The sequence below is a fragment of the Aptenodytes patagonicus genome, chromosome W, assembly GCF_965638725.1.
Source record: "Aptenodytes patagonicus chromosome W, bAptPat1.pri.cur, whole genome shotgun sequence".
In the NCBI taxonomy this organism is placed as follows: Eukaryota; Metazoa; Chordata; class Aves; order Sphenisciformes; family Spheniscidae; genus Aptenodytes; species Aptenodytes patagonicus.
The window spans coordinates 28,129,117-28,152,088 of NC_134981.1; the positions used below are offsets into that span (position 1 = coordinate 28,129,117).

The following is a 22,972-nucleotide window of genomic DNA, read 5'->3' on the forward strand; positions in this document are numbered from 1 at the left end:
AATTTCACTACTAAATGATGCATGCATGTGCAGGTGTCTTCAAAAACTCACATCTGCTATCTCCCAAAATAATCCCGACTGTACCTCAGAGCACTGTTCTCTGTATTGTGTATTTGCAAACGTAACTACATCACAGTGGTCTAGATGAACTTGTTTTGCCCTTCAAAGAAAACCTGGTAATAAATTCAGTATTAGAGAACAGGTGTTACAGTTGATATGATATGGAAAAAAAAAAATCAGACTGTGATAGTGCCTAACAAAAAAAAAAAAGCAAGACAGCAGTGATACAGAAGTGTCAATTCATAGACAGAAATTAGGAAAATAAACAGTACCAAAGAAACGCTGTTTTCAGCAATTTCATTTTACTTTCAATAATGTTTTAGGATTCACTTAATACCTGTAGAATTTCATTCAGTAATGACAGAACATGTTTAGATTTTAATCCTCTTAAGTTTACAGCACAAGAAAGTGGGCTGCAAGTGTTTAATAATTTTCTTCATAACAGTTGAGTAGACTAATTCTCGTTACCCTAATGTATTATTTTGATAGTGGACATTTTGCTTCCCCATTTCAGCAGAATTACAGCATTTATATACAGAATTATAAAAAACAAGTGAGACTTTTACATAGATCAGCCGCCCTGCATGTTATCCTGACCTTTAAAAGAAAAATCCCTATATTGTTCAAAACTATACAGAGCAAACATCCAGGAAAAAAGTCTTTTTATTCTATGACACTGTGTTAATACAATAAATATACAAAACTTCTGTACTACTCAGACATGCAACAGAAGGACAGAAGTGCATTTGTAGAGAACCATGACATTCACCAGGATGGCAGAGCATTGTTAGTAATTTACAAAATATACAAACATCCCCCAGATAAATAAAACCAACTCCTAAATTACAGATCAATGACTACAGACATTCCAGTGTTTAAACTTCATACTTTGTACTCAATTTGCCACAACACTACAAAATGACAACTTAAGTGGGCACCATACTCTGATTAATTAATAAGAGACTGTAAAAATCTAGTTTTAGTTAGGTACAAAATATTTTAACAAATATCAGCCTTCTGTTGTCAAAGCTAAACTCAAACTTCTCCTTCCCTTTTGGGCTGCAAAGTGTCAGAGATTTCTGGTTTAAACAATTCACGTGTAACTGAACCTTGAATTTCACTTAGGAGGTTTAAATCTGTACATTCAACCCATGACATTACAAATCAACAATCCCTATACATAGAACATTAAATGTGTTTTCTCAAAGAGCAGTTAAACATTTGGGGGGGGGGAAATCTACCTGCCAAATTCAGGTTTTATTCCTAATGTTTTTTCCATAATATATTCTGGTAACATATGTTGTTATGCAATCTTAAAACTTAAATTAAATTGCAAGGATGATGTCCCTAGGATTCATATCCAAGAGATATCCAAGAGAACTGCTTAAATTTAGATTTAAAAGTAATCCATAGTAGAGTTCCTAGATACAACCCTCAAATTCAAAAGATTATGAAAAGAACAATCTTGATATACAGCTGCTAGAAGTGATGCCTGATTCTCAACAGAAAATTGTAGCTTTTGTCTGGAAAGCTTTTAATAACATTCCACACAAATTTAAGTTCAATGCTAGCATGTCCACTAGTATAGAATTTTAGAGCCCCTATTACACAGAATATTTAAATTACTTTTAACTTCATGATGCAGAGAATATTTAGAAGCAAGTATATTCATTAATATGAACTTCAGCATAGGTGAAACTACTACATTTATCCAAATTCAAGTTGGATTTAAAGAAATTGGTAAAAGAAAGGAGACTAATAGGGACTTCATGCTAACAGTAAAATACTGATCCAGGGATTAAGCTAAGGGTTTTATTTTTTGTAATGCTCTTATGTTATTATGAATACACTGTAGTGAAAAAGAATTAATCTATGAAAGTCTGTCCACATTCAGAACATGGAGGGGCCTCAGAATTTTATGCTCAGTCTTACTAAAGATAATTCACCTTAAGAGCTGAATTCGTTTCAGCTACAGTATGTACTTATACAGGTTGTGGGATGTGGTCCCTTCCTGTTTTAATTTTCTAAAATAGAGTTTAAAAAAAAAAGCCCAAATATTGTGCATAAGACTCATGAGGCAATCCAAGAATATCAAATAGCCTTCAAAGGAGAGAAACATCACTTTATAGTAAGACCTGATTAAATTCTAGAATATTTTTATGGTACATACCATTATGGATTGTTCAGTTCCACATCACCAATTTAACCTCTTAGGCCTCCAGTTCAATGAGTTAAAATTTAACTTTGTGGAAGATGAAGATTTCTCACTTTTCCAACTCAATAGTTTAAAAGCTTTTTTTTTCCCCAGCTTAAATCAAGTCACAGAGATGGTTGAGTTACGTTAAAATGAAATCATGTATCTGTTAAATGCCATTGCTTAAAAAGCTTGATTTTAGACAATATTCCTGGTAGAAAATTAAATACTGTATATTTAGATTTTTGGACAAGCAGTAAACAGAGTGACTGACAAGGCTAGAGATTTAGTACCACTGTTAAACACAAATCTACACTAAAAAAAAAAAAATCCCAAACACAACAAAAATACCACTGCATGTAAGAGGGAAGGGGAGTATGAAACTAGTGTTCTAAAGGTCAATATTTGTTTTCCAGCAAAATGATTACCCCAAGACATGAACACTGAAATTAAAAATAGCAAATATATAATCATTTAGCTCTGTGACTGAAACCATCAGTTAACTTCCTTAAACTGTACACTGCATTACACATTCTATTACAGAGAATGTTTCTGCACCATAGTCATTTCTCACAGGTAGAGAATACTCCATGAAAATAGATACAAATAAATGCTATAATAAAGTGGCACAGGTAAATTCTGGACCAAAACACTATTTAAACAAGATCAGATAACAGTATTCATGCAAACTTACAGGTTTATATCAAAAGACTTATCCTAAAAAAAAACCAAGAAAAGAATTTATAATATCTATCCTACTTGTATTTGTCCTCCAGCAGCTGCTGAAATTGCAAAAGCAGTAGCCAAACCTAACTTTCTACATCTCTCAGTCTACCCCACTTCTTATAGCAGAAATAGGGAAAACAGTTCTTAGAAAGAAAAAAAAAAATTGATCCAAAGTGCTTTCCTGAAGTTAAAAAAAATACCAGAGTGAACCACTAAAAAAACCTCCAAATTCTTCATATATTTATTTGATCATTATATACCACAATTCATTCTCAGGCCAATTGTTGAAATTATTTATCCTCCATAAAATATGGAAGGTTTTATATTCTAGAATGCAACATTTTATAGAAGGGCAGAGAACGGTTATCTTTTTAAAATAAATAAATTTATAATAAAATAAAACAAACATTTCCCAGTTTACCCATGCACAGCTGCAGAAGAGAGAAACATGCTGTGTGTATTTTGATCTATGTTTTTAGGGAATATAGTAAGTGACTGGAAAATAAAGTACAATCAAAGAGAACTGTCATTACTTTTTATATTTCTCTACATTCGGTTACCCTTGAACGCATTCTGAGCTGCACTGGTTGCTGCTGTTGATGCAGCGTTGGCTGCAGCAGTTTGTACAGTTCTGTTGGACATCACTCCCGTTGCAAACTCCTGCTGTGCTTTCTCAAAACTAGCACCAGTTGTGCGGTAGAGACCATGCACCTAGGGAGGTGGAAAAGCAGTGAAAAAAGTGTGCTAAGCCTTCCATTTCTTGGTAGAGTAATAGCAAAGTCTCAAATATGAAGCAGAGCTGTGTGGTGGAGAAATATGGTTTGCTCATATGTTTGGGAGGATCCGGAAATGAGTAAACAGACTTTTTTTTCCACAAATCCTACAACTTTTGATTGCCCTGCTGTGCACGCACAGTTTGACTGTAGGGATACCTGTAACTTTTTGCAGGTTCAGAGGGGTTTTGTAGGTCTTCACCAAAATGTGTGTGGTATCTACTGTCTGAAATAACATATTTAAATACGCAAACAGGCTGCATCCTTAGCATAACGCAGGACCCACAGCTTGCAAAAGCATCTTCTGTCTCAATTTGTATACAACTTGGCGTACTCACTAAAGGAGTTCGTAAGTGTGCATGTTAAAAGAAACAGCAAGAAACAAACCCAAAAAAGTATTTTTGAATCCTCTGCGTCAGTAACATTCTGGTGAACTTTTTTCTACATCAATTTTTTAGAAACATCTTAATTTCTCTGATCAACATGGTTACAAGAACCTATTAAGCTAAGCTATGATTGAACATTAAAAAGTATAAAATATCCCAACAATGCAGATAAATATCCGTTAAACTAGCGTGGTGACCAATTGCTCTGCATAATAAGCAAAGGTATTAAACAATACGGCTTATAATCTCTAGTACAACAAAAAAACCAAATCCTGAGTAACTTCCAAGTACCTGAGTATTAAAATTAAAATGCTATTTCTGATTCATATTCAAGTCACGATAAAGTTGTCAAATAATATTACGGAGACATTTTCATTCAAGCGTAGCAGGAAAATTCATGTTGTAACTTTTTTCTTTGTTATAAATGTGACTATTTCTCATCCATAAAGATACACCAGGTCATATCTGAGTATGCATGTTTTTTGAAAAGAATCCAGATGCATGTGGTAGAAAGAGCGTAAAAAAAAATGCTCACCATACATTTTTCTTGTTTGTTTCTTTCTCCTGTACCTGAGTATTTATGCAGAAAACAGATAAGGAGAAAGGACATCTCCAGGCTATGCTTAAAATTTCTAGCTTACTGTAAATAGGCCAGAAGAGTTTGGGTATGTAAAAAACCTTTAAGCGGAACTGTAACTGAGGTTGAATTATTAGAATTGCCAGCACATCATCAGCAGAATTCTCAGTTACATTTAATCAAAACAACATAAAAAACCCCAAAACTTACTAGCACATTAGTATCTAAACTTAGGCCTTCTGGATGGAAATTCACAAAAAGGAACCAAGGGAGAAAAGCATCTTTCTTTGAGCTTTTATGCTATGCAATCATTAATTGACAGCAAAATGTTAAAATAATATAAGCAGAGAAATAAAAATCCTTTTCTGAGGTGCCAGGCATCTCCCTCTTCTATTGATTTTAATGGGAATGATTTTGATAAGAGCTGAAACTTAGCAATCATTTGAATCACACTTCACTCAGTCTGATGAATCACCACAGATTTGAAAATTGCAACCTGGCATCTACAGGTCCTACCTTAGTGTCCAGTGCATTCACCTACCCTTTCATTGTGGGCTTACCTCCCAACTTCTCTTATTCAAAGCTATCCTTCCCCATTTTAGTTTGCAGAAATAAGTGCATTGTAAAAACAACATTTCATAACTCCATGACAGTATAAGCAAAAAAGTACTATAGAAGCACAGTTGTTAAAAGGTAAGGCACACCCCCAAGAATATCATTTAATCCCCATTACTTTGTGAGAAAGTACATCTCTCGAGCAGGAAAGCAAAATCCAGATCAAACATAGGAAACAGAAGAGGGGAATAATAACTAACTTACCTTTTTAAACATAACTAATGAAATAACAGCAGATGCTGTGAAAAGTGCAGCTATGATTATCATCATAATGCCAACAGGGATACTCTTATTAAGACCAGTAAGAGATGAAATCCACCCACTGAAGGAAAAAGAAAAGACAAACTTTACTAGCACAGCACAAGAACCATTCAACCACAGGTATCCACATCAAGGGAAGCATTATAACCTCCTGGTTCTGATCAACTGAATATTTTTGAAGAGAGTCATGGAAATGATACATGAGCATATCTCTGTTCTATAATAAGCTTTTACAGCTTAGTTGCCATTTTCCCAATGCATGCAGTGAAACTATAAGGAAAATTTTAGTAAAGATGATTATCCTTGAGGAGAGTTGTAAAGAAATTAAGACAGACATTAGAGAGTTGCTCATCAACTTTTTGGGTTTTTTTGGTCATACTGTCATTTCAGAATAATTTAAGACTACATGACTTCGTGGAAGAGAAAACGTGCCTAAAAAGACAGCTTCTAACTTCTTCAAAAATGAAACAAAAATATGCCACACACACAGAGCTTCTATGTGGGAAAACTCATTTAGTTGTATCCACACAGTGATGCTTTCTCAATTGGGGTTAATATAATTTTTTTTTTTTAAGTAGTGTCAGATTAATTAAGAGAAAAAAAGATTGCTATATCAGTATCTACTTCAAACATTTCCCCATCCTTCAAAATTGAAACACCAACATAAAAGTACAATATCAAACTTGAAGCCACAAAAAGCAGGTTGCCTTAAGAAACATAAAACATTAAGATGGAAAAGATTCTTCCACCGAAGAGAGCAAAAATTTCTGTAAACCCAAACAGCCTTAAAACTTTCCTCTACTTGTTTCAAATTGCTTTGATATCCCCTATGTCCAACTGGACTCTACCACAGAACTCCAATATCCAAACTGTAATTAGCATCTTCTGATGATCTGGCTACTTTTCATACCCCTTCCCCAAGTATCCTTAAAAGCACACTCCACATACTTAGGGTTGGCCCTCTAAAATTACTTTTTTACTTTGTTCATGTCAATCAAGGTATCTATGAAAAAGCAAAATATTGGATTTGAGAGCAAAAATAAAAAAACAGGATTTTTCCTTACACTCCAGTTCTAAAGCGATGATGTTTTGTCTGCCTTATGTACATCTGGAGGTTAGCAGAAAACCACTGATACACAGAAGTGTCATTACCCAGGTACATTATTGCCAGTCATAGCTCTCCATGCTATCAGCTGGCTACTACAACCATGCTCTTTGTTAATTCAAGTTTGTTGGGTTTGGTTTTTTTCCAAGAAGGGTGACTGATTCCCAATAGCTTTTCCTTGTAAAATCTAAACATTAGACCTTGAAGCTTCAAATAAAAGCTATATATACATAAAAACTTCAAGTAAAAGCTTATATACTTATAAGCATCAAAATGAAAAATCAACTATTACAGAATAAGGAGCTGACTGACAAATGAGCTTTTCAAATAATATCAAAGATATACAGCTATATTCACCCAAATACAATGTTGACTCATTCTTCAAATTTTAGCCATAAATTTCATTAATAAGTATATTAATATAATTAGAAATAACTAATGATACAAAATAATATTCAAACAGTATATTATTACAGCCTAAATTATTCTCATTTTCTTTATGTTTTGCTTATTTCTTTATCCTAAATATAGAGCAAATAACATCTCCACACACCACTAAAATAGGGGAGGTAATGTATAAAAGAGTAGTTCAAAGTGGCTTACATTGAAAGATAAAATTTTGACCAGCCCAATAACAGAAGTACCTCACACTCTTGGGATGTTTCACACACTTTTCTTAGTTAAGAGCACTCCAAAAATGCTTTTTCGAGTGCTAAATGTAACAATTCCAGTGAACACAAGATTTTTTTTTTTTTTAAAAAACCACACAGACTGTATTGCAGTTGCTATATCAAATATGAGTGTTTGTCTTACAAACAGTACAATGCTACAGAAAACAAAATACTCACCAGTTTCCCCATCTTTGAAATCCTGCAGCTTGAAGTACATGTACAGCAAACTGACAGATATATACAAAGAAGAACACAAAGAACCTGAATGAACTGTCACTCCTGAAAGAGGGGGGGGGAAAATTAAAGCAGCCAGGAAATTTATGACTTTTTACAAATACTGTAGTACCAATCTAAATTTTTTTTTCCTGCATTAACTAGAGGAAAAGTGCTTTGATTTATTGATGGTGACTTGAAATACCAGTAATTCTGTGGTTTTGTAGAGTGTTTATTTACAAGAGCTGCTGCTTCTTCTTTAATATAGTATTTTTGCCACTTGCACCTCTAACGGAGATGAGAATAGCAGCAAGATACTATTCCTTAGTGTTCTGTTCAGCACACAGCAGGGCCTCTTAGACTAAACGTACAACTTTTGCTACAATGCATGAAGAACAGAAGTCTGCTCCACTTTCAGACTGAAGTTCACAGCGCTGGCAGGATGGGAAGAAAATATTTTACTTGTAAGAGGACATAAAATCTAATATGGAATTACTGAAACATAATGCAGATCAGAATACTGAAGCAGCTGTTCTTTAAAAACAATATACAAAATATGTTTGCTGTTTAAAGTACTAAAATGTCAACCTGACAAAGACTGAAAGTATTAAAAGCCTGTCAAAAAAACACAAATATAAACATACAGGCAAAATCTCAACAAAGACCTCAACATGTTACTATCAAAACTAATGATTGCATGATATGCTTCCTACCAAATTTCTAAAGGAAATAAAAATCACTTAAGTCACAGAAACAGATTTTGACAGTAATAGCTCTTTCTACAAAAGGGAATTTGTTCATTTCTATTTATTCAATGAGTTCAGTTCAATACCTATTTCATTTTCAGCTGAACAAATGACTGAAAGTTGAATATGCAAGTAGTAGTTTTCCTTTTCCAAACAACAAATATTCACTAAGAAACACTAAGGACTTACTAGATCTAAAACCCAGAAAGATAACATGACACTGAACTCTACCAAATCAGGAATAATAATTTTGTATAAAACAACACTATTAAGAAAGAGTATGTAAGATTTATAATTAGTTAATGAAAGCTACCATTTTAAAATACTGGCAATTCTCTGTATTTTTAATTTATCTCAATTTGTACCCACATTGTAACCCAAATCACGAACAAAAGTTAGACTAGTAAATGAAAAATACTCTTCTCATTTTTTAGCCTTAAAGATATAAGAATTTAGTGTATAAGCAAATGCAAGTTAAACTATATGATTCCTCAAAGATGTGTGGGTACAGCAATACCTCCTTGATTAGCAAAAAGAAACATCTCATTTAGTCTAAAGGTTATGCTCAACTGCAATTTATGGCTATCAATCTTTCTCCACAAAAATTAGTGCATTTAAACTGAGAACATCCTGATTCCTTTCAATGTAAAAAATAATTCCCAAGAAATACCGTAAGAATACAGGAATTTAGAATCTCTACACGCTGATTTTCACAAAAAAGTTCAATTTTGCATGCAAACCAACCATTCTATTTTTAAAGACTAAGATACCACACCTCAAACTTGTGAAGTCTGCAAAATCCAGATTGCTAAAAGCTAGGAAAAAAAACTGGAGTTTGATTACTATATACCTGGTCTACTCATTCTTAAGAATCTCAGTCTACTTCAATTACAGACACTGCAGCTCAAAAAAGTCTTACATTGTTAAGTGTAGAGTTCTATGAAATTCATTCAGGAAGCCAAAAATAGAACACACCCTTAACTATTAACCTGCTTGTAAAGGGATAGAGATTTAATGACAATTCTCCTTAAAATTGTTATCAGCCCAATACAAAGTTAAATATATCCAACAACTATTATGCCAATAGTAGGAGCTATAAATAGAACAGAACAGAATATTTTCAGTTGGAAGGGACCCACAACAATCAGCTAGTCCAACTGCCTGACCAATTCAGGGCTGACCAAAAGTTAAAGCATGTTAGTAAGGGCATTGTCCAAATGCCTCTTAAACACTGACAGGCTTGGGGCATCGCCCACCTCTCTAGGAAGCCTGTTCCAGTGTTTGACCACCGTCTCGGTAAAGAAATGCTCCCTAATGTCCAGTCTGAACCTCCCCTGGCACAGCTTTGAACCATTCCCACGCGTCCCATCACTGGATACCAGGGAGAAGAGATCAGCACCTCTCTCGCCACTTCCCCTCCTCAGGAAGCTGCAGAGAGCAATGAGGTCGCCCCTCAGCCTCCTTTTCTCCAAACTAGACAACCCCAGGGTCCTTAGCCGCTCCTCATAGGACTTGCCTTCCAGCCCTTCCACCAGCTTTGTTGCCCTCCTCTGGACACATTCAAGGACCTTCACATCCTTCTTAAATTGTGGGGCCCAGAACTGCACACAGTACTCAAGGTGAGGCTGCACCAACACTAAACACAGCAGGATAATCACCTCTCTTGACCAGCTGGTCATACTGTGTTTGATGCACCCCAGGATGTGGTTTGCCCTCTTGGCTGCCAGGGCACACTGCTGACTCATACTGAGCCTGCTGTCAGCCAGCGCCCCCAGATCCCTTTCTGCAGGGCTGCTCTCCAGCCAGTCCTCTCCCAATCTAATCAAAACAGAGAAGGACTGGTGGGAGATGTGGTGGTCATAGGCCGTCTTGGGCTTAGCGACCATGAAATGGTAGAATTCTCCATTCTTGGTGAAGTAAGGAGGGGGGCCAGCAAAACCGCAACCATGGACTCCCGGAGGGCGGACTTTGGCCTGTTCAGGATGCTGGTGGAGAGAGTCCCTTGGGAGACAGTCCTGAAGGGCAAAGGGGTCCAGGAAGGCTGGATGTCCTTCAAGAAGGAAGTCTTAAAGGCGCAGGAGCAGGCTGTCCTTGTAAGCCGTAAGAAGAACGGGCGGGGAAGACAACCGGCCTGGCTGAACGGGGAGCTCTTGCTGGGACTCAGGAAAAAAAGGAGAGTTTACCGCTTGTGGAAGAAGGGGCAGGCGACTCAAGAAGAGTACAGGGATCTCGTTAGGTTGTTTAGAGAGGAAATGAGAAAGGCAAAAGCCCAGCTAGAACGCAATCTGGCCGCTGTTGTTAAAGACAACAAAAAAAGTTTTTACAAATATATTAATGACAAGAAGAGAGCCAAGGAGAATCTCCATCCTTTATTGGATGCTGGGGGGGAACATTGTCGCTGAGGATGAGGAAAAGGCTGAGGTACTCAATGCCTTCTTTGCCTCAGTCTTTAACAGGCAGACCAGTTCTCCTCAGGGTATTCAGCCCCCTGAGCTGGAAGACAGGGATGGCGAGCAGGATGAACCCCCCATAATCCAAGAGGAAGCAGTCAATGACCTGCTACGCCACCTGGATGCTCACAAGTCTATGGGGCCGGATGGGATCCACCCGAGAGTGCTGAGGGAGCTGGCGGAGGTGCTCGCCAAGCCACTCTCCAGCATTTATCAGCGGTCCCGGTTAACGGGGGAGGTCCCGGACGACTGGAGGCTTGCCAATGTGACGCCCATCTACAAGAAGGGCGGGAAGGAGGATCCGGGGAACTACAGGCCTGTCAGCCTGACCTCGGTGCCAGGGAAGATTATGGAGCGGTTCATCTTGAGGGCGCTCACAAGGCATGAGCGGGACAACCAGGGGATCAGGCCTAGCCAGCACGGATTCATGAGAGGCAGGTCCTGCTTGACCAACCTGATCTCCTTCTATGACCAGGTGACCCGCCTAGTGGATGAGGGAAAGGCTGTGGATGTGGTCTACCTGGACTTCAGTAAGGCCTTTGACACCGTCTCCCACAGCATTCTCCTCAAGAAGCTGGCGGCTCACGGCTTAGACAGGTGTACTGTGTGCTGGGTCAAAAACTGGCTGGACGGCCGGGCCCAGAGAGTTGTGGTGAAGGGAGTTACATCCAGTTGGCGGCCGGTCACGAGCGGTGTTCCCCAGGGCTCAGTTTTGGGGCCGGTCTTGTTTAATATCTTTATCGATGATCTGGACGAGGGGATTGAGTGCACCCTCAGTAAGTTTGCAGACGACACCAAGTTGGGCGGGAGTGTTGATCTGCTCGAGGGTAGGAAGGCTCTGCAGAGGGACCTGGACAGGCTGGATCGATGTATGAGGTTCAACAAGGCCAAGTGCCGGGTCCTGCACTTGGGTCACAACAACCCCATGCAGCGCTACAGGCTTGGGGAAGAGTGGCTGGAAAGCTGCCTGGCAGAAAAGGACCTGGGGGTGCTGGTTGACAGCCAGCTGAATATGAGCCAGCAGTGTGCCCAGGCGGCCAAGAAGGCCAATGGCATCCTGGCCTGTATCAGAAACAGTGTGGCCAGCAGGAGTAGGGAAGTGATTGTCCCTTTGTACTCGGCACTGGTGAGGCTGCACCTTGAATACTGTGTTCAGTTTTGGGCCCCTCACTACAAGAAGGACGTTGAGGTGCTGGAGCGTGTCCAGAGAAGGGCAACGAGGCTGGTGAGGGGTCTGGAGAACAAGTCTTATGAGGAGCGGCTGAGGGAACTGGGACTGTTTAGCCTGGAGAAAAGGAGGCTGAGGGGAGACCTCATCGCTCTCTACAACTACCTGAAAGGAGGTTGTAGCGAGGTGGGTGTTGGTCTCTTCTCCCAAGTAACTAGCGATAGGACGAGAGGAAATGGCCTCAAGTTGCGCCAGGGGAGGTTTAGATTGGTCGTGAGGAAAAATTTCTTTACTGAAAGAGTGGTTAAACATTGGAACAGGCTGCCCAGGGAAGTGGTGGAGTCCCCATCCCTGGAGGTATTTAAAAGACGTGTAGATGCGGTGCTTAGGGACATGGTTTAGTGGGCATGGTGGTGTTGGGTTGACGGTTGGACTCGATGATCTTAGAGGTCTTTTCCAACCTTAATGATTCTATAATTCTGGGATTCTATACTTGTGCCTGGCATTACTCTGTCCTAGGTGCAGGATCCGGCATTTCCATTTGTTAAATTTCATGCCATTGACGATTGCCCAATGCTCCAATCTATCTAGATCCCTCTGCAAGGCATCTTGTCCCTCAGGAGTGTCAACAGCACCTCCCAATTTGATATCATCAGCAAACTTGCTAATGGTGCATTCAACTCCTGCATCCAAATAATTGATAAAAATATTGACCAGAACTGGCCCTAGAATTGAGCCCTGAGGAACACGGCTGGTGACTGGTCACCAACCAGATGTAGCCCCATTCACTACAACCCTTTGAGCTCTGCCCTTCAGCCAGTTCTTCACCCAGCACAGCGCGTACCTGCTCATCTCACAGTTGGACAACTTGTCCAGAAGGATGCTGTGAGGGACAGTATCAAAAGCCTTACTAAAATCTGGAAAAACTACATCCACCGCCTTCCCTTCACCCACTAGGCAGGTGACCTTATCATAGAAGGATATCAAATTAGTTAAACAGGACTTTCCCTTTGTGAACCCATGTTGACTGTGCCTGATGACGGCATTGTTCTTTAAATGCCTTTCAATAGCACCCAGTATGATCTTCTCCATAATTTTTCCAGGAACTGAGGTTAGACTAACAGGTCTGTAGTTTCCTGGGTCTTCCCTCTTGCCCTTCTTGTAAAGTGGAATAACGTTGGCTAGCTTCCAGTCAGCAGGGACCTCCCCAGACTCCCAAGACCTTTGGTAGATGATCGAGAAGAGTCCTGCCATAACATCCACTAGCTCCTTCAGTACTCTAGGATGAATCCCATCAGGCCCCATGGACTTGTGAACATTCAGCTGATACAGCTGGTCCCTTACAATTTCAGCGTCCACAAACGGAAAGTCACCGTTCCCACACTCGTGGTCCTCTGACTCAGGGGACCGGGCAGCCCAAGGTCTATCAGTATTATTAAAGACTGAGGCAAAAAACGCATTGAATGCCTCTGCTTCTTCTTCATCCCTATTAGTCAGATGACCATCTTCAACAAGTATAGGTCCAATGTTTTCTTTAGACCTCCTCTTGCTATTAACATACTTAAAGCCCTTCTTGTTGTCTGACACAACACTGGCCAGTTTCAACTCTAATTGAGCTTTGGCCTTTCGTGTCTTCTCCCTGCATATACGAACCATAGCTCTATAATCTTCCTGCGAAGCCTGACCTCGCTTCCAGAGATCATACAATTTCTTTTTCCTCTTGAGCTCCACGAGGAGTTCCCTGTTCAGCCAAGCTGGTCTTCTGCCCCGCTTGCTTGACTTTCAACACAGTGGAACTGCCTGCTCCTGTGCTTCTAAAAGGTGGTTCTTAAAGACCGACCAGCACTCATGGACTCCTAAGCCCTCAAAAGCAGATTCCTAGGGTACTCTGCTAAGTAGCTCCCCGAATAGCTTAAAGTTTGCTCTCCTGAACTCCAGGGTAGCAACTCTGCTGACCCTTTTTCTCATTAAACTGAAAATTTTAAACAACTCAACCATTTCATTATCACTGTGGCCAAGACAGCCACCTACCATCACATCTCCCACAAGTCCTTCTCTATTCACAAATAGCAAGTCTAGGAGGGCATCTTTCCTAGTTGGCTCCCTGAGTACTTGTGTCAAGAAGTTATCTTCCACAAACCTCAAGAATTTCCAAGATCTGCTTGTCACAGCAGTATGGTATTCCCAGTTGATGTCTGGGAAGTTGAAATCTCCCAGAAGGACGAGGGCTACCGATTCAGAGATTTCTCCTAATTGCCTATAGATCAGTGCTATCATCCTGGCTGGGCGATCAGTAGTAGACACCCACTACATCATCTCCTTTGTTTTCCATCCCCCTAATCCTCACCCAGAGGCTCTCAACCACATCATCGCTAACTGTAAGGGCTGTACAATCAAACCTCTCCCTTACATACAGCATGACACCTCCACCTCGCCTGCCCTGCCTATCCCTCCTGAACAGCCTGTAGCCCTCCATCCCAGCACTCCAGTTGTGGGAGTCATTCCACCAAGTCTCGCTAATACCAATGATATTGTAGCTCTGGGAACTGATCAACGCTTCCAGTTAATCCTGCTTGTTTCTCATACTGCGTGCGTTGATGTACAAGCATTCTGGATGTGCTCCTGAACCTTCCGTGCTCCCAGGAGCAAATATTTTTAAAATATTTTAAAGGATATTCTATGATATTCCTAACAGTTGCCATCGACATTTCAGATACAGCAACTGAATTAATGGCAAACATTCTACTTGTTTCTAATGAAATCATATTAAAGGATTATCATAATGATAAACAAGCAAATTCTGGAATGTTAATGCATTTCAACAAGTGTAGTATTTTTTTTAAATATCTTAAGTCAAGCTGAAGTTCTTACCTGAAAGCTCCATAAAGTGGTCTGTACCAGCAGACAAAAGAACAAGGGGTAAAAAGCAAGAACCATAGGATACTCAATCCAAAATCAACCCCTCGCGTAACATCAATGTAAAACCAGGCCAAACATCCAAAGATATTAAGAAACAGTGTCACTGTATGGACTGTAAAAGTAAAAGCAAAAAAAAATCTTAATTAAATTATGTTCATATAATAAGTTATTACAACTGTTAAATTAATACCCAAACTGTGCCTTTTTAAACAAAACATAAGCATGCTGACAATAAATCAGTGTCCTCTCTCAGCAATAAGCTGATTTTTATAGTTTTCTAACTTTCAGGTTAAAGCCAGTATTCACAAGGGAAAATATTGAACATGAAAAATTCAAGTAGTATCAGGTGTATAGTGAAGAAAAAAAAATCCGTCTAAAAATAAAATATTTTCAAACCTAAAATGATGAAAAAAAGATGTTTCTACAGCTGCAATAATTGATACTACTTCTACAATAATTACTGCATACAGATATTTGCACTGTTTTTAAACATGCTGGTTATTTATTCTCTCTTGCAATCAGGCAAGTAAATCAGTGCAGGACTGTCAGCCTTAATATTACAACACAAAACTACTGGATTTTTTTATTTTAAAGAGAAAAGCTTATAAATTATTAAAATACATCATAAATTTAGCACTGTACATATTCTAATTTGAAAAGAAAAATTTCAAAAAAATCTTTTTATGAAAAGCTCTGTCTTACATGTAATAAAGCAAAAAACCTACTTAGTAAAAATGTTTCTCAGTAAAACAAGATCTGCAAGAAGCTGTTCTAGATCCTTTAATACATATTGCATATTCAAATATTTCTTATAACACTGGTCTTAAACATCTGCCTTCTTGGTGCTCAGTTTTTAGGTCAATACTGGCATTTTCTCATTGGCAGACCTTGTTACAGGTTAACTACTGAATTTCTACTAAAGAAAATGCATTGGCATTACAACTTCACAGTTTATTTCAAATCTATTTAGTTCTTAGAATGGAAAAAGATACAACAGTAGTAAGAAACATTACAACTACTACTTTCATGCTATCTGGCACAGAAGTTAGTTCTGCCAGATGTAAAAGATGAACATGAATTTCTGTCTTTATTCAGCAATAACCAGTGATTCAGGAGTGATTTTGCAATCTCAGAGGATATATTCTGGTCCACAAGGATAGAAACAAGTAGAATATTTATAATTCAGAGTGCACAAATAGCTCCTTAAAGCAATGATTTTTTATTTAAGTCCAGAGAAACATTCTAGTCATTCTACCGGAAAGTAAAGTTAACAGAAAAATCATAGAATGGTTTGGGTTGGAAAGAACCTTTAGAGATCATCTAGTCCAACCCCCCCCCCCCCCCCCCGCAATGAGCAGGGACATCTTCAACTAGATCAGGTTGCTCAGAGCCCCGTCCAACCTGACCTTGAATGTTTCCAGGGATGGAGCATCCACCACCTCTCTGGGCAACCTGTTCCAGTGCTTCACCACCCTCAGCGTAAAAACTGTCTTCCTTATATCTAGTCTAAATCTACCCTCTTTCAGTTTAAAACCATTGTCCCTTATCCTATCACTACAGGCCGTACTAAAAAAAAAAAAAAAAACAAACCTGTCCCCATCTTTCTTATAAGCCCCCTTTAAGTATTGGAAGGCCGCAATAAGGTCTCCCCAAAGCCTTCTCTTCTCTAGGCTGAACAACCCCAACTCTCTCAGCCTTTCTTCATAGGAGAGGTGTTCCATCCCCCTGATCATTTTCATGGCCCTCCTCTGGACCCGCTCCAACAGGTCCGTGTCTTTCTTATGCTGAGGGCCCCAGAGCTGGACGCAGCACTCCAGGTGGGGTCTCACCAGAGCAGAGTAGAGGGGCAGAATCACCTCCCTCGACCTGCTGGCCACGCTTCTTTTGATGCAGCCCAGGATATGATTGGCCTTCTGGGCTGCGAGCGCACATTGCTGGCTCATGTCCAGCTTTTCATCCACCAGTACCCCCAAGTCCTTCTTGGCAGGGCTGCTCTCAATCCCTTCATCCCCCAGCCTGTATTGATACCGGGGGTTGCCCCGACCCAGGTGCAGGACCTTGCACTTGGCCTTGTTGAACCTCATGAGGTTCACGCAGGCCCACTTCTCGAGCTTGTCCAGGTCCCTCTGGATGGCATCCCATCCCTCTGGCGTGTCGACCGCACCACTCAGCTTGGTGTCATCTACAAGTTTGCTGAGGATGCGCTCGATCCCACTATGTCGTTGATGAAGATATTAAACAGTACTGGTCCCAATACGGACCCCTGCGGGACACCACTCGTCACCAACCTCCATCTGGACATTGAGCCGTTGACCACTACCCTCTGGATGCGACCATCTAACCAATTCCTCACCCACTGGACAGTCCACCCATCAAATCCATACCTCTCCAGTTTAGAGAGAAGGATGTTGTGGGGGACCGTGTCAAAGGCCTTACAGAGGTCCAGACAGACGACATCCGTAGCTCTTCCCTTGTCATCTGATGTAGTCACTCCATCATAGAAGGCCACTAGGTTGGTCAGGCAAGACTTGCCCTTGGTGAAGCCATGCTGGCTGTCTCGAATCACCTCCCTGTCCTCCATGTGCCTTAACATAGCTTCTAGGAGGATCTGTTCCATGATCTTCCCAGGCACAGAGGTGAGGCTGACAGGTCAGTAGTTCCTAGGGTCCTCCCATTTCTACCCTTTTTAAAAATGGGTGCAATGTTTCCCTTTTTCCAGCCGCCGGGGACTTCACCTGACTGCCATGACTTTTCAAATATCATGGAGAGTGGCTTGGCAACTACATCAGCCAATTCCCTCAGGACTCTGGGATGCATCTCGTCAGGTCCCATAGACTTATGTATGTTCAGGTTCCTCAGGTGGTCTCGAACCTGATCTTCTCCTACAGTGGGAGGGGTCTTGCTCCCCCAGTCCCTGCCTTGAGGTCCATCCACTCGAGAGGTGTGGGAAGAGAGACTGACAGTGAAGACTGAGGCAAAAAAGTTGCTGAGTACCTCAGCCTTCTCCTCGTCCGTTGTTACCAGTTTGCCAGTCGTGTTCATCAGTGGGGGGTACACTTTCTTTGACCTTCCTTTTCTGGCTGACATACCTATAGAAGCCCTTCTTATTATTCTTTGCAGCCCTTGCCAAGTTCAGCTCCATCCACACCTTGGTCTACCTGACCCCATCCCTACACAACCGGGCAGCGTCCCTATACTCTTCCCAGGATACCTGCCCCTGCTTCCACTGCCTGTGCATTGCCTTCTTGCCCTTTAGTTTGACCAGCAGGTCTTGACTCAGCCATGCTGGTCTCTTGCCTTCCTTTCCTGATTTCTTACACCTGGGGATCGAGAGCTCTTGCCCTCTATGGAAAGCGTCCTTAAAGATCTGCCAGCTCTGTTCTGCTCCCTTGTCCCTGAGGGCAGTTTCCCAGGGGGGTCCCATTGACTAACTCCTTGAACAGCTGGAAGTTTGCTTTCCCAAAATTCAGGGTCCTGACTTTACTCTTCGCCTGACCCATATCTCTCAGGACTATGAACTCCCCCAGTGCACGATCACTGCAGCCCAGGCTACCTCCAATCTTGACATCTCTGATTAGCTCACTTGCATTGGTGACCATCAGGTCCAGTATCACATCCCCTCTGGTAGGGCTGTCTATTACCTGGCCTAAGAAGTTATCCTCAATGCACTCCAGGAGTCTCCTGGATTGCCTGCAGCTCGCCGCGCTACTTTTCCAGCAGATGTTGGGGTGACTGAAGTCCCCCAGCAGGACGAGAGCCTGCGAGCGTGATGCCTCCTGTAGCTGGAGTAAGAAGGCTTCGTCAACAGGCTCCCCTTGATCAGGTGGCCTGTAGTAGACACCAACCACAAGGTTCCCTTTGTTGCCTCGGTCTCTAATTCTTACCCATAAGCTTTCAACCTGCTTGTGGCTATTCTTCAGAGACAGCTCTTCACAATCTATCCATTTCTTGACAAAGGGGGCAACCCCTCCACCCCTCCTTCCTTGCTTGTCCCTTCTGAACAGCTCGTAGCCCTCGATAGCCGCACTCCAGTCATGGGATTTGTCCCACCAAGTTTCAATAATGGCAACTAGGTCGTAGCTTTCTAGCAGCACGGTGGCTTCCAATTCCTCCTGTTTGTTGCCCATGCTGCATGCATTGGTGTAGAGGCACTTCAGCTGGGCTGTCGGCCATGTCACCTTCTTAGAGGAACACACCTTAATTCCTTTGAGGTATCTCACTAGTGTTTCCCTGTTGGCTCCTATTACCTCAGGAGCGCCTGGCTCCTCTCTGTAAGACTTCAAGTGTGCTCCAGTGTACCCAGCACATCTCAGAGCAACAGGCTGAGGGCCCTCGTTAGCACCCTGTCCCTCTAACCTTGGAGTATCATCCCATGGCTTGTCACGGGTGAGCCTGATGTTATCCCCCTCCCCCTTCAAATCTAGTTTAAAGCTCTGTCAATCAGCCCTGCTAGCTCATGAGCAAAGACCCTCTTCCCCCTTTGAGAAAGACGAATCCCATCCGATGCCAGCAGGCCTGGTGCTGTTTAGACCATCCCATTATCAAAACCCCCAAAATTCTGGCGGTGACACCAGCTACAGAGCCATGTATCAATAGACTGGGTCTGTCTGTTTCTTCCAATGTCGCTGCCTGCAACTGGAAGGATAGAAGAGAAAATTACCTGTGCCCCATATCCCCTTACCAACCATCTCAAGGCCCTGAAGTCTCTTTTGATTGCCCTTGGACTATGTGTTGCAGCTTCATCGCCACCCACGTGGAAGAGCAATAATGGATAATAGTCCAAGGGCTGTACCAGGCTAGGAAGTTTCCTAGTGATGTCCTTAACCCAGGCCCCAGGGAGGCAGCAGACTTCCCTAAGAGGAGGGTCTGTCCGGCATATTGGACCCTCTGTTCCCCTCAGAAGGGAATCACCTACAACTATAACCCGTCTTTTCTTCCTCGTAGAGGTGGTCATGATACAGGGGGCAGGCCTTTCTGACCTTGGTGACACCTCTGGTGTAGATGGACCATCATCCACATCATCCATTGACTGACCTTCCACATCCAGAGCCTCATACCTGTTATATAGAGGCACCTGGGAAGGCGAGGTAGGCAGGGAGGGGGTTCACCTGCCACCCCGAACATAGGCTTGCCTCCATTCACTCCTTTCCTTTAAGTTACTGCCTTCTGCCTGGTGGGGGGAGGATACAGGATCCCCTTGATCTTGGGTTTTTTCTGGTGGCTGTTTCTGTCTCGGGGAGGACAGAGCATGGTTCCACAAGTCTATCTCTTTCTCAGACTCCCTGATGCTCCTTAACCTTTCTACTTCCTCTCATAGCTCTGCCACCAGGCTGAGCAGATCATCTACTTGGTCACACCTCTCACAGGTGTTCTCACTACTGCTATCAGGTACTAGTGAAAGGCTCTGGCACTCCCTGCAGCCTGAGGCCTAGGTGGCTGCATGTTTTTGTGGGAGCTCTGTCTGGGTAGCCACATCCATTCTGGTGAGTGCAGAGGACATTGCTTTCTGCCAGGTGGTTACCACAGATAAGCTCCTTCTGGGAGGGTGATGACCACTGACTAAACTGACCTTTTGAGCTGGTAGGGTGATGATGCCCTTCCTGCATGCCATTCCGTGCAAACTGCCACACCACACCCTGGTTGCTAGTGCTCCCTAGGCTGCTTTTTATAGGTGTGGGGGTGGCCACGGTTGCTCTGGCAACGCCCAGGCATCATCAGCATCTCTCACAAGAGCTGCCAGCTCCTGGTGGGTCTCTTTGCTGCTCTGGCATTTCCCTGCCTCAGGAAACCCCCCCTGTACACCAAGATCTGCTTCGGCTCTGGAGCAGCTCGCCTCGGCTTTGACCGTAAAGAACTGGCAAGATAATAAAGATTCTGAAAAAAGACTCTTCAAAGATCTTTGCTTCCCCCTTAAGTAGTACTTAAATAAGCCCTAAATCAACTTAGTGGAAAAAAATCTTAAAGCAAAATGCCCACGTCAATACATAAAGGGCTGAAGGAACTCAAAACACATTTCCCTCAGACAAATATTTTCCTCCAAGAGTCACCAGAAACAGAAAACTTCATACTTTTAAATTAAGAGTATTTAATGCATCTACATATCTTAGCACTGTTCTAAGAGGTTAGCAAAGCAACTCATTTCAGAATTTATATGTGTATGCCTCAAAGCACAACAAAAGATACAAATCCAAATTCCTACCTTCCTTTGATGAATATGAGAAAGCTTACTAAGGGGTATTCTTTATTTTTCTAGTCAACACTGGAAAACAGGGAGACCCCCTAGATTACTAGAAAAGTCCACATTCTGGTGGAGTTTGAACTTTCCAAAATTATTACTTTTTTTGTAATTGCAGTTACAATAACAGGACAAGTTTTAAAAGAATACTATCACTGCAGAAGAGGGTTGAAACAATGTCAGACCCACTACTGATACTTACTAGCACAATAAAACTGGCAACGTAGGGGTCTACTTCACTACTGTCACAGAGAATCTCAGCTGTAAAAACTGAGTATCAGCAAGCTACAGATGAAGACACAGGACTTCACTGACAATTCTCCCTTCGCTCCACTTGCCCTTCTCTCTGCCTGCTGCAAGCTACAGAGAGGCATTTGTTCTTTGAGCCAATGCCTTCGCTAAGTGACCCAAGATAAGCTTTGCTGTTGTATGAATAGACAGGTGTTTTCATGTTCAGGGTAATGGTTTTAAGTACCTTCCACCTACTTGCCTCTTCAAATTCAACCATGATACAAGTTATTAGAAGATAATGACCACCTGAGAGCTGAAACAACCTAAGGCTTTGGCAGAAGCCTGCATCATGCAATGTCTATATGACAATAACTTCACAGCTATACCAATACAGCACTCTGCGTGAAGTGATCTAAGAAAGCCTTCTCCTAGTTTAGCTGTGAAAGCAGGTGAGGTTAAAAAAAAAGGCATTCATGCCAGAATAAGAGTGAACAATGGGAAATTATATTAGTTTAATAAATATTCACTCAACTTCATTTTTATTAGTGTAAATTTCCTTGTATAGAAGAACCTTACTTAGATCTACATTCTCTGTCTTAATTAACTACACTTTATCATCATTTAATGTTTGAAAGTGAATTGTAGATAAAGACCACAAGTTGCACTGATGCTATTTGGCATCTACGTTATTGAGATGATTATTTTGCAGTCCCATTTGGGACTGTATGAAAATAGATTTTTGTAATAAGTTTCATTTCAGTAATGTTTTATTGATGGTATTCTCGGGAAACCAAAGTCCTCACTAGGATACACAACAAAAGAATGTGCTTCTTCCCAGGAACCAGCTGGACTGTCACCCTGTAATGGAGTGCCTCAAGGGGAATGGGATACCTGCAAAATGGAGAGCTTTGAAGCCACAAGGCAACTGGCAAGCGAGGACAAAGCTGGTGAAGTTTGATGTGTTCCAAGGTTGTATGCGATCAGAGTGGTTTCAAATGTAGTTTAGGCTTTTGTTCCTTGTCTGTTTTGCTCTTTGTGGGGAGGGTGAGACATTTGCAAACACACCTTACAAATGACAGAAGTATTTTTCATAGGAAAAAATATATTCTAAAAGAGGTTTAGATCAGCACAGAACACAAGCACATACTACCAAAAATGTGAAGGTGTTTTTTTTTTCCTCTACACAGTACATTAGGACTTCAGCTAAAATATTGGACACAGTCCACACTGTCCAATTCTTGATGCTACACACTAAAAATCCCATAATAATATGGAGTAGACCAAGCAGCGAATCTGTAAGAGAGCAACAAAAGAATCAGATGTCTAGAAAACATGACCTACAAAGAAAGGCTGAGTAAACTATGCTAATTTAGCCAAAAGAAGATGACTAATGGGGATAAATGTGTTCTCCATAACAACAGTGGACAGAACAGGGAAGATCAATCACAGGAAGGGAGAATTAAATTATATACTTGGAAACACCTTATAAGGATAAAGGCGGCAACACACTAGAACAGGCTTGAGGGGAGTTTATTAAGTGTCCATCCTTGGAAGTTCTCGGGAACAGGCAAAACAAACATCAGTGCATATTGTTATATGTACTGTTGATTGTATCCTCAGACAGAAGGAAGGATGGATGGAA

The 22,972-nt window shown here is 41.4% G+C and overlaps 1 protein-coding gene across 2 annotated transcripts in view; it reads right to left on the reverse strand.

Annotated features, from left to right (window-relative positions):
* Window positions 1–705: 705 nt before the first annotated feature.
* Window positions 706–22,972, reverse strand: part of LOC143171981 (secretory carrier-associated membrane protein 1-like) — a 62,384-nt gene continuing 40,117 nt past the window's right edge. For both annotated transcript variants that reach the window (XM_076361172.1, XM_076361171.1), the window contains 4 exons: window positions 14,817–14,976; window positions 7,546–7,647; window positions 5,536–5,653; window positions 706–3,691 (listed from right to left, as the gene is read on the reverse strand). In XM_076361172.1, the coding sequence (XP_076217287.1) occupies window positions 3,527–3,691; window positions 5,536–5,653; window positions 7,546–7,647; window positions 14,817–14,976 (545 nt within the window). In that variant the 3' untranslated portion in view covers window positions 706–3,526. The remainder of the gene's footprint in view (window positions 3,692–5,535; window positions 5,654–7,545; window positions 7,648–14,816; window positions 14,977–22,972) is intronic.